This window comes from Carassius auratus, chromosome 41 (genome assembly GCF_003368295.1).
Source record: "Carassius auratus strain Wakin chromosome 41, ASM336829v1, whole genome shotgun sequence".
NCBI lineage: Eukaryota > Metazoa > Chordata > Actinopteri > Cypriniformes > Cyprinidae > Carassius > Carassius auratus.
In genome coordinates, this window is record NC_039283.1 from 19,425,845 (window position 1) to 19,437,563 (window position 11,719).

Consider the following 11,719-nt stretch of genomic DNA (forward strand, 5'->3'; position numbering starts at 1 on the left):
ATGTTTTTTTTTTTTTTGTGAGTCATAGCTGGGTGAATTATGATAGTTCAGCAGGATATTAAAATCCCCCTGAATTTTTTTTCAGTGCATTCATGGAGAACACAGAAAGTTCCATGATGACCGCTCATGAATCTGAGAGTGACACATTAAACAAACTCCCTTTTGACGTCCAAAACAATCTGCTTATCATAATAACACCCTGCACAATCCTCATAAAATCACAGTTAAAAGGTCAGCTTCCAAACACTTCAGAGTGAATTTCCCAACATGTGTTATGACGTTCTAAGTATCTGCTTATCTGGTTATTACCCTATTTCTTTTTGAACATGTATGATAAAACCAGCAGATCTGTTTACAGTAAATAATGGTTACGTTAATAGGTTACATAACAGTAGGTAATAGCAGAGGCAACAGCAATAAAGGAAGGCCTGATAAGTGTTTTCCTTAACCTAGTTTTTAGCTGTCTAATACAGGCTAAGTCAAGCTAACTTCCAGTGGTTGCTGAATCCATGTGTGGACCAACATCCTGTCAAACAAAAAACTGCACATGAACACAAGCTACTAATGGTGAGTGTATTTAGCTCATCTGTGTAAGTGCAGACAGTATCTGTTTCATTCAAAACGGCATCAAAGATTACAGTAAATTAATCTAAACAGAGTACCAAGACTCATAAAGTGACCTCATGGCATAGCAAACAGATTCTGAGTCAGATATATATATTTACTGATATATATATATATATATATATATATATATATATATATATATATATATATATATATATATATATATATATATATATATATATTTACTTTAGAGCTAACTACATATCAGATTCTGATATATATATATATATATATATATATATATATATATATATATATATATATATATATATATATATAATATATTTACTTTAGAGCTACAGTAACTACTAAATTCAAAAATGCTGATTTAAAATCATTTTAAAAAGTTAACTTTCAGGAGTGAAATGATGAAGGTATATATCATCAAATGTATTCAATCCATGGTGGTTGAAGAGAAATAGATAGCATGGGGCTGCGCAAATGGATGCCTTATGAAGAATTACTAAGCGTTCCATTGGCCAAGCAACTGCTGTAGATCATCATGGGTTTTTTTTCGGATCTGTTGTCACTGCTCTTTACTTGTGAGCACTAAAGATGGAACTCAGATCTCTAATCAGTGTCTCACTGTTTTTATTGGAAGTTATGGACTTTGGCATTTGCGGCTGTACAAAAATGGATGTGCTCTCTGGTTTAGGATCTGAAGAGAAACCACGAAGGCTGAACATATTTAGCAATTCAAGAAAAAAGGAATTTGATTATGCTGTATTATTAAGTAATTTAACCTCTGTCTGCCTGTTTGTGTGTCTATCTGTGTGCATCACTATATAAGTAAAAGCGTCAAAGTTTAACATACTGTACTGCCGACATATGACATTGCATGGCAGGTTCTGGCCTTTAGTATCCACCATTGCTTCTCCTGCTACACCACTGCTGTTCCAGGGAACAAGTTCAAATATATGAAGACCGGTGGGTGCTTGTTGTGCAACTCCTGATATGGTTCCTGTTAAGGCTGGGGTTCTCTCACTGATCTGGGATCTTACGCTTAGGTTCACTCTCCATTCTTAGGAAGAGTGCTGTAAAATGTGTGATATGTGGCACAGAATCAATTCATGTCTCTCTCAAGGTTTGCATTCTCACTGTCCATGAATGCCATATAACCAGTTGAATTCCTAAGGTGACACAAAATGTCTTTGCTGTGAGACAGAATAAAAGCTTCCGAGAATGGACGAGAATTTTTTTTCATCTGTGAATATCCACCCACACTTTTCATTTCTACTGCGACATACAAATGCAGATGTCCTTACGCAAAACAAGAGGCCTGGCAGTACATTTGACCCTTGTGCTAAAAAGAGCAAACCATCCACCCACCACCAACACTGAACATGATATAGGGCTGAACTACAAGCTATAATCTGTCTTAAAACCAGTGCTAAGCTTTTTTTCTCTACACAATTATTTTTGCAATCATTTAATAGAGGAAAACAAATCTTGGTTATGTAAATACATATATAAGACCATTTAATTGAATAAACTATGTGAGTGGCACACCTTGTTTTCTATGACGCAAATGTAAAGCAAACATGACAAAAAAAGTTATTAATCACAGAGCGAGTCCACTTTAAGTGGTGAGTATTACAGGGCCTGGAGGGAGATTATCAAGGGTTGGGCTCTTCCTTGTCTGTATGGTTTCATGGAGAATTAGTGTTTTGTACAGCATGACCATGACAAGAGGCCTGTGTGTACTGTGCTAATTCAATGACTGGCTGTCTACATTTGACTGTAGTGTAACAATATGGAAATAAAAGCACGAAGAACCCTAAGACAAGATACTTATTCAAGCAGATCATATTAATCTACAGCAGCCAATGTTTAAAAGTGATGTTCGATTTAAACAACATCATTCATTTCCGTAAAAGTCCCTCAGTGAGCGAGAATCCGTTCTTGTTACAACACAGGTAAACTTACATAACTTGATTCTATAAGTTGTTTCGGACTTCTAGATAAGAACCTGTGGATTGTATCAAACATTAACCGTAGCAAAGCCTACAACAGCTGAATAACCTAGAAACATCAAAACTAAAAAACAAACTGTGACATAAGTAATCTCAGATAATACTCTCTGCATCAATAATTATCTACAAAAACATACACCACTGTTCACTAGCATTTCATTAATCATTTTATTCAGCAAGGATGCATTAAATTCATCAAAAGTGACAATGAAAACATTCGTAATAATACAAAAACTCTGCTCTTTTTGAACTTTCTATTGATTAAATAATTCTTCAAAATAAATTATGTATCCACCATTTCCATAATAATATTTAGCGCTACAAATGTTTTTTACACTGATAAAAATAATAGTTCTTGATTTTTGAAGGCTAAAGTAATGGAGACAATCCAGCTTTGCATCACATGAAATAAATTACACTTTAAAATATATTCCAAAAATAGAAAACAGTTAATAAACCATTATTATATTTCACAATATTACTGTATGTGTGAAGTCAGTTCTTCTCAAGTTACATACTAAGTGTCATATTAATTAACAGTGCACCATCAGAAAGTGACTGAATAAATGTTATCATTTTGAACTGTATATCTGTCATTTTATCTTTTACAACTTATTTTTGTAACTTTTAAAATGTGTTTGTAATTTACATTTTTCTTTAAGGTCAACGCCACATGTTTGATATTTTGTTATCTAGTGCAATTATATGATTCATTAGTTATATAACTGATAATATTCTAATATTATAACAGTGACAAAAAGTAGTATCAAAATGTGTCCAGTGATTACATGTCCCACAACCATAGCATATTTAAAGACAAGGAGGGGAAAAACATACAGACATCTTTCACACCTGTCTCACACTGACGGCTTGTTTTTCAGCTTTGCAGTCATGAAATATGGTTCTGACCTCCAGGAAACTCAGACACAGAAGATGAATGAGGAAGTTGTTCTTTGTCAGAAGTGAACTGATGAGCAGACAACTATAGATTGCAGTGTTATGTATACTTACAAGTCTGTGTTTTTGTTCTTCACAAAGCCTCATGCCTTACCCGAGCGCTAATGAAGTATGGATAATATGTTCTCAAGATCACCATGTCAAACCTTGCTTAGTCACATTGAGATGTCAATCTTGTGACGTTCTCCAGGATTTGTGTCATACTAGTGAGGGATCTGTGTTCTTTTACAGGCCTTCTACCTTCAAGAATGGCCTTATTTATAGTTTCTATTCATTTTCTTAATCATAAATGGCTTGTTTGGACAATGAATACACTAAAGTGACTGATGCATTCTGAGGCATTCTATAGGCTACTGTAAACTAGCTATGGTAAATGACATTTTATGACGCCCTTTGTGTTAATTATTTTGATGAATTGAGTTAGTCATTGTTAGAACCTAGCACAAAAAGCCCAAAAAGACCAGAATTTGGGTTGTAAAACTCAGTATGACCTGAATCTTGATGTTGATGCACTCTAGACTCATTTTAACACAGTCCTGAACTTGTTTGCTGCCCAATGTTATGGCCCTGACCACTTTTGCCTATTGCAGCACCTAGTCAGCGAATATGTGTGCAGTGTAATCAAATAATACAAATAAATCCACGTCCACTACTCTTAGGTGTTTCAAGATTCAAGGGCGGCAGAATTGCTTTACAAACAAAAAGATTAGTTGTGTCTTCTTAATAAACAGTTTCGGGATTTAGATACACCTTTTTTGGGTGTGAAACTGGGAACAGCCTTTCTGATTGTTTGCAAAAAGAGATGTTTTACTTAAAGGTATTTATCTACCTGCATTAGGTTAGATGGATACACCCAGAAGAGGTGCTATTACAGCTGAACATCCACCCAGAAGAGCCTTCTGACGAGGTGAAAATCAAGTGTTTCCTTGGTTTCACTCCATTTTAATGTCCTGCGACCCTTCTAAATCACTTCAGGCCTGGATTGTCACCAACAATGCTCTCCTACCTCAAGGCAAGCTATTTTTAGGCCAATGACGCAGGTGTCTCATATCACCACCTGCTCAGAACACCGATGAGGGCTCCCTCTTTCCCTTGCTGCTCGGCAACAGGGGATGCTGTTGCCAGGGGAACAGAAATTGGTTGACATCACACACTGTCAGAACCTCCACTGTTGAAATGGTATGTAGTTCAGTTCTCTGATCACATACACACTGATCTATCATGACTAAACACCCCACCCACCCACCGCTGCTGTTGCCCCCAAGACTGATCAACAGCTTGCGAGCTGTGAGTCATCCACTAATGCACTGCTGCAGAGAGTCATTATTTTCATCCTCTGTGTAACCAAAATAAATCCAATCAGAACACATGTTTGGATGTTTTCTTAGGCAGTCCACACAAACACACTGTTAATATGATACAGTTGAGAATTAAGACATATTTAACCATGCATCCTTCATTAGATACCCAATAGGTATGAGAGTTCATATTTAGGACAGTCCCAGTGGTAATAAGCTATTTCTGGTTAGTCTCACAGTATTTGCAGTTTTAACATCAGTACTGTGGGAGTAGATGGTTAAAGCTTGGTTCCCTTTAAACATCCCTTTTTTCAGATTTATAGGGTTTATGGTTTTCTTTCTTTTTTTTCTTTCTCTTTTGGGGCCAGTGAGAAAAAATGCCTGTTGGATGGGCTCAACATCTCACATTTGTTTGTGAAAAAGCACATTCAAATCTGGTTTCATATAAGATACAAATAAAAATGTGTATATATACAAAATATGTATATCCATTAATAGTATTGTATTACTAGCAGATAATCCAAAAGGGAGAAGTATTTTGCATCTTGTGTGTGTGTGTGTGCGTGCGTGTGTGCGTGCGTGCGTGCATGCGTGTGTGTGGTTTAGAGTTTGTATATTTTGAGCCTTATGGTACATGACATAAATATACATACATACACACATGCATGTATTGGCATGTATGTGACAAGACTGTAAGTTAAATGTAAAAAAATATATACATATCACAGATACGGAGCACTTCATAGTAAAAAAGTGTGTTTATGCTTATGTTGTTTTGTTTCTTTTTCCTCTCTTCAAAGTGAGACATTTACACTCAAAATGTCTTAGTGCTGCTTTGATAACCGAGGTCAAAGGCAGGGTGGGTGTGTTACAGCTGCACGCCTCCGCCAATCCAGTTAAAGAGTGCTGTGAAATTATTCATGAGCAGAGATTCGACCAATAAGACGGGCGTATGCAAATCTGTTGGCTATAAAGACCATTCAGATGGTGCGTATGTAGTATTACAGTAATACTTAAGGCTTCTGTCGGTCGTGCGTGGATTGGGAATAGTGAATCACGAGCGCAGCTGGATGACTTTACAAACCGTGTCGATCTATAAGCTATATACCTGATATCGAGTGCAACTGTGAAATAACTCAAATTTTCACAAACGACTTTGCGTTGGAAATTCATCTGTTTTGAAAGGCAGCGATATCTGTGCGAGAGTAGACCAGAAGTTTTGCCTTTTTAAGCTGGTTGTTCTTTCCATCGCCATGTCCTCCGGTGATGTGTCGGAGCAGTGTCGGCGGTTTTGCGTGTTATCTTGGGAGCAGGTGCAACGTTTGGACTCTATTCTTGGCGAGACGGTTCCAGTTCACGGACGTGGAAACTTCCCGACGCTTTCGGTTCAGCCGCGACAAATTGTTCAGGTTATTATGAAAGCACATAACTTTATCTGAATACGCTTTCTGCATTACTACATTAAGTTATAAAATCCCAATTTATGGGTATGAATAATATTTGACATTTATTTGCTTTATTTCATAATACGGCTAGATTGTTTTAAAATGCATTCCTCGATAGCCTACTAAAATCATACTATGTTACTTTTACTTCTTTTTTAATTACTAGTGAATAATTCAAGCAGCATTTCTTTTCTATTTCACTAGTTAACTATTTTGCATAAGTGCTTAGTATTCCAGTAGTGAATATATATTCAATTAGTTATAGGACTACTAGTCACTATATGTATTAAGGTCGTAACTGGTACTTAATCCAAATTTTCTATTTATTTGCCAGGAGTATCTATTCCTTAGTTTCTTGTAACTATTAAATTAGTAACTAGTATCTTTTAAAGCTGTGCCAGTACTAAATGAATATACATACCCATTTATCAAACACTATTGTGCATTTCAGTGTACTGGTACTGGTATTTCAGTTTACTGTGTACTTGTAACATTTAAATCTGAATTGTAATGTTAAAAGCAATAGTAATAAATGTAACTGATATTAGTGTTTCATGCATAGTAAAACTGGAATAGATATAAATACCTGAAGGGACAATGGAAACTAGAACCTAATGAAGAATTATAGAAAAATCTGAAATACATACTAGTCAGAAGTGAATATTTAATATCAGAATCACAGTTTCTTACAGAATTCAGTGACGAAAATGTGCGAATGCATTAGTTAAATTGTAAACGATGCTACAAGTGAAAAAAGTTCTAATGAGATAAGAAATCTTTGGTAAGGCAAAAATAGATACTAGTTAATTATAAGGAATAACTGTCACTGCACAGCCAGCTATTGGTGTAATGTCTCAATCCCCAAGGATAAGCAAAACATTCTTAGCCTTTGGCCCTCCAGCAGATACAGAAAACTGTGCACTTGGCAAATTTAAGAGTTGTTAATGACTTGGATGTTCTCGAAAACCTCACTGAGTGTGACTCATTACCGACTCTAATCCCACGCAACGTAACACTGCTTGAGTAAGTCCAGTGATAACCTGCATCAGTGCCCCCCTTCTCTATGAAAATAATTCTAGTTCGTATACACAAGCAGTGTGGGCTTGCATCTACACATGCAAGCAGATATTGATCTTTTCTTCAGATCACTTCCTTCAGTGCGGCTTCACCCAACAAGAGATCGTTTGTTTCAAGTGTTTTAGGTAGAATGCTCTTGCAGTTGGACAATGTGTTCAAGATTTAGCATTTATGTATACATGTGTGTGATCCCATATGGCAGCAGTTTGAGGGAAGTTGTCCATTAATCATGTCTACATCTGATATCTTTTATTTCAGTGTTCTCATATACTGTGAGTGCTTTATGCAGTGACATGCCTTAGATCCTAAAAACTGGCCAAAGATGGCCCCTATTGTCTCTAATTATATGGAGATAGAAAGTAACTGTGAAATCTGACAGTTTCCCTTCTTTTGATCCAGTTCTGCTGTACATGGAGTGGACAGTAATGAGTGGTCTCATAATGCAACATCTGCCTGGGTTTGAACAGATAGTAATGCCCTTCAATAAAACCTGACTAAGAAGCACATTATATTTAATGGAAATCCTGTAAAAAACAACTTCGATGTTTTATTACACAGCCTCCAAATGCCAAAAAATTACAAAAGATGGCCGCTCGTTTTCCTTAAACTTTATTGATTTGCCACGTCATTGCATGGACTTTGTGGCTGTTTTCAATATCATCATAATGGTGTTATGATTGCACATTTGCACCTTGTGCTGTGATGTACAGTTAAACCATAAAATGTAGATTTTGAATGCAACGTGTATACCTGACTTGGCATCATCTTCGTACAATATTTACATGTGTTGTAAGGTGATCCGGTTCAACCCTCAAGCCTTTGGTAAAAACTGAAGAACCTTTGAGTTTGTTTGTCATTGGCAATATATTTTGAAACACCATTGATTAATGTTAATACAGACAATAGTCTATTATTAAATAAAGTAAATACACTTTTTGTTTAAATAATTCACACCCTTTGTGCTTTAATAAATTGCAATTGGCCATATTGCAATTTCACCTTGATTCATGTGCTGCAAACCTGTAAAACTTATAATGTGTTCTCAGTATGTATACAGACACACGTCGTGCATAGTTTCACTGTGTTCACTTGGTCGATTGCTGTAGTTTGACCTAATGTGTAAAAAAAGAAGACTAATGATTTGATTGACAGCAGTGAGTGTAGGTGATCTGATTGACACTAATCTGACAGAGCTGTGGAAAATGTAGGTTACATGCATTCAGGACAGCCATAGTGAGTTTGATCTAAGCTCATTTTAATATCTGCATGGTCGTAAAACAATATAAATGGCATACAAAACGTCTTGCATGCATAAAATTTGGACACCCAATCCATGCCAAATTCATATTGAATTAGGCATTTATGAACGTGTTCCCGATTTACCCTTTGAGATTTATGAGACCTTCATGTAAATGGGAAGTCTTCCAACTGCCTCTATCTATATTCATAAGCGAACAGTTTTGTATAAAGCTCGGGCCTTCTAGAATGTTGTGCAGCTGTACAGTACTGCATGTTCCCAAGTGAGTCTCTGTGAATGTATTATTGTCGATGCACAGATGTGTCAATCTCTACAGTGCACATTTCTTATAAATAGAGTAATACTGATCTTTACGATAAGCTTCAGCTCAACTTTATCTATGAAAAGATTTACTGGGAACAAAATAGTGATGCTAGGTAATGAAAAATCTAAGTAAAATAAAAATGTTAAACCTAAATTACTTCCAATTAGCAAATAAGGGCATTCAGCACAGAAGATTGACAGGTTTTTTTTCTTCAAGACCAATTACAGTAAATGATGGAAAATGTGTGTATGTGGCAAGTTCAAATTCTCTCAGGTGTGGTTTAGTTGGAGACATTATTCTACCTCACAACAGTTAGAATCATAGCAACAAAGAGAGAAATGTTAAAATGGCTAATAACTGCATTGAATCGATGTGTTGTCAATTACTGACTATAAACCAACTGTGATCACAGGTGTTCACAGTGTAAGGGAGAATAAATGCAAGAAATCTATTATTTTAGCAGTTTTTGAGTCAACAACACTGATTCCTAGCTTAATAAAATGATGTGTCTTATTAGGCGGTTTAGACGATAAAAGGTAAATATCTAATTGGTAGCGAAACAAAGTATCTTCTAATTGTTCGGATAAGGAAGTGTTTAGTATGGTATTATATTTGCAGTGGTCATGTTACTGATTAGGGATACACCCATATTTAAATAAGGATTAATATTATAATTTTATGGTGGATAACTGTTAACAGGTTTTGTCTAAATAAATTAAATCAAAGCACTAAAAAAATCGATAATTTATTATTTTTTATTTATTTATAAAGGAGATTTTCTAACAGTTTTATTAAATATTAGTGTTTTAATATATTATATAAATTATATATATAATTTATTTTTTTAAATTTTGATTTTAAACTATTTCTGCAGGTGGTTCGAACACGGTTGGAGGAGCGAGGAATCACCGTTCGAGATGTGCGACTGAACGGCTCGGCTGCCAGTCACGTTCTGCACCAGGACACGGGGCTCGGATACAAAGACTTGGACCTGATTTTTGGAGTTTCTCTGTCAGATAACCAAGCCTTCCGCGTGGTCAAGGATGTGGTGCTCGACAGCCTGCTGGACTTCCTCCCCGAGGGTGTCAGCAAGGAGAGAATCTCAGCACTAACTCTGAAGGAGGCTTACGTACAGAAGTTAGTGAAGGTTTGCAACGACAACGACCGCTGGAGCCTCATCTCGCTCTCCAACAACACCGGCAAGAATGTTGAGCTTAAGTTTGTGGACTCTCTCAGGCGCCAGTTTGAGTTCAGCGTGGACTCCTTCCAGATAGTCTTGGACTCCCTTCTTCTGTTTGACCGCTGTTCAGAGACACCCATGTCGGAGTCCTTTCACCCGACGGTGTTGGGCGAGAGCATGTACGGGGACTTCGAGGAAGCGCTCGGCCATCTTTGCAACAAGGTCATTGCAACGAGAAACCCAGAGGAGATCCGAGGAGGCGGGCTTTTAAAATACTCCCACCTTTTGGTACGAGGGTTTCAGCCGACCTCAGAAACAGAGATGAAATCGCTCCAGCGATACATGTGCTCTCGGTTCTTCATTGACTTTCCGGACATAGGGGAACAGCAGCGAAAGCTGGAGGCGTACCTGCAGAATCACTTTGCTGGAATGGAGCACAAACGGTACGACTGTCTAGTCACGTTATACCACGTGGTCAATGAGAGTACAGTGTGCTTGATGGGACATGAACGACGGCAGACATTAAATCTTATTTCTATGCTTGCACTGAGGGTGCTTGCCGAACAGAACGCCATCCCCACAGTTACCAACGTCACATGCTATTACCAGCCGGCAGCTTACGTGCGAGACATCAACTTCAATAACTACTACATCGCTCACGTGCAGCCGCTGGTGCACACCTGCAGTAGTTCCTACCCAACGTGGCTGCCCTGCAACTGACCCTGAGGACCTCTGGTAAAAATCAATTTCCCATGCGGTGAAGACGATATGCAAGCAAGTGAATATATAAACTGTTTTTCCGCAAACACAAAAATGGATGTTTAGGAGGAGATTTTCCAAACAATGGCAATTGTTTTTATGTTAAATGTGAGGTATATAGAACGACTGCTCACTGCTGTATGTCTAATTTGAGCCGATCCTTACATATTCTGTTCTGCAGAGTGGATGAAGATCTTTTTCACATGTAGCAGGAAAAAAAAAATGTATTCTCTAAACTCATTATAGATTTGCAGGTTATGTAAGTGGGGAAAGAAGGCTGCATTCTGCGTTGTGAAGCTATATATGTTTTTTTTTTCTTTTATTGCCAGACTGTGGTTTCAATCAACCTCTCTTTTGCTTGGTTTTTTAAGGACCAAAGATATTTTATTTTCGTTGTTCAAAAAGAAAGGAATGTTTGCTGTTGTAATTCCAAGTGCCTAAAAACATTGTACAAAAAAAGAAAAGTGAGACCTGTGCTTTCTAAAACCATTTTTCTGTCTCCGTGTTAATTGTAAAACTCTATTTTCAGGGATGGAGGCATGTATTTCCATGTGATTAAAAAAAGCACAAAACCTATCTTCTTGTGTTCTGGACCTCTTATATATTTATTTATTTACTTATATCTATATAAAAGCATATATATTTATTGTCCCTCTGAGTTGGTATTTTGGTAAATGGTAAGGAGTTTCCATATTAATGGAACGTTTATCATGAGACATAATAGGTGAAAGTGGTCAATGGTGAAACTGCAAGTGTAGCAGTGTTGTAGTCTGAATGTGCGCTGTCTCTCAATCTGAGGAAATGGATCCATTGCAGTTCCAGGACATGAACCATAAGGATC

General features: G+C 36.9%; 1 protein-coding gene across 1 annotated transcript; it reads left to right on the forward strand.

Moving 5' to 3' along the window:
- The first annotated feature begins 5,848 nt into the window (after positions 1-5,848).
- LOC113059189 (terminal nucleotidyltransferase 5A-like) lies at positions 5,849-11,454 on the forward strand. The gene is made up of 2 exons (XM_026227494.1): positions 5,849-6,264; positions 9,814-11,454. The coding sequence occupies exons 1-2, from the start codon at positions 6,109-6,111 to the stop codon at positions 10,837-10,839; spliced, it is 1,182 nt and encodes a 393-aa protein (XP_026083279.1). The 5' UTR covers positions 5,849-6,108; the 3' UTR covers positions 10,840-11,454.
- The last annotated feature ends 265 nt before the right edge of the window (positions 11,455-11,719 follow it).

What these genes read in the sequence shown, in the direction of transcription:
- LOC113059189 (XM_026227494.1), top strand. Translation starts at nt 6,109, where the DNA reads ATGTCCTCCGGTGATGTGTCGGAGCAGTGTCGGCGGTTTTGCGTGTTA. An exon ending in AGCCGCGACAAATTGTTCAG is followed by an intron (nt 6,265 to 9,813) that starts GTTATTATGAAA and finishes CTATTTCTGCAG; the next exon opens with GTGGTTCGAACACGGTTGGA.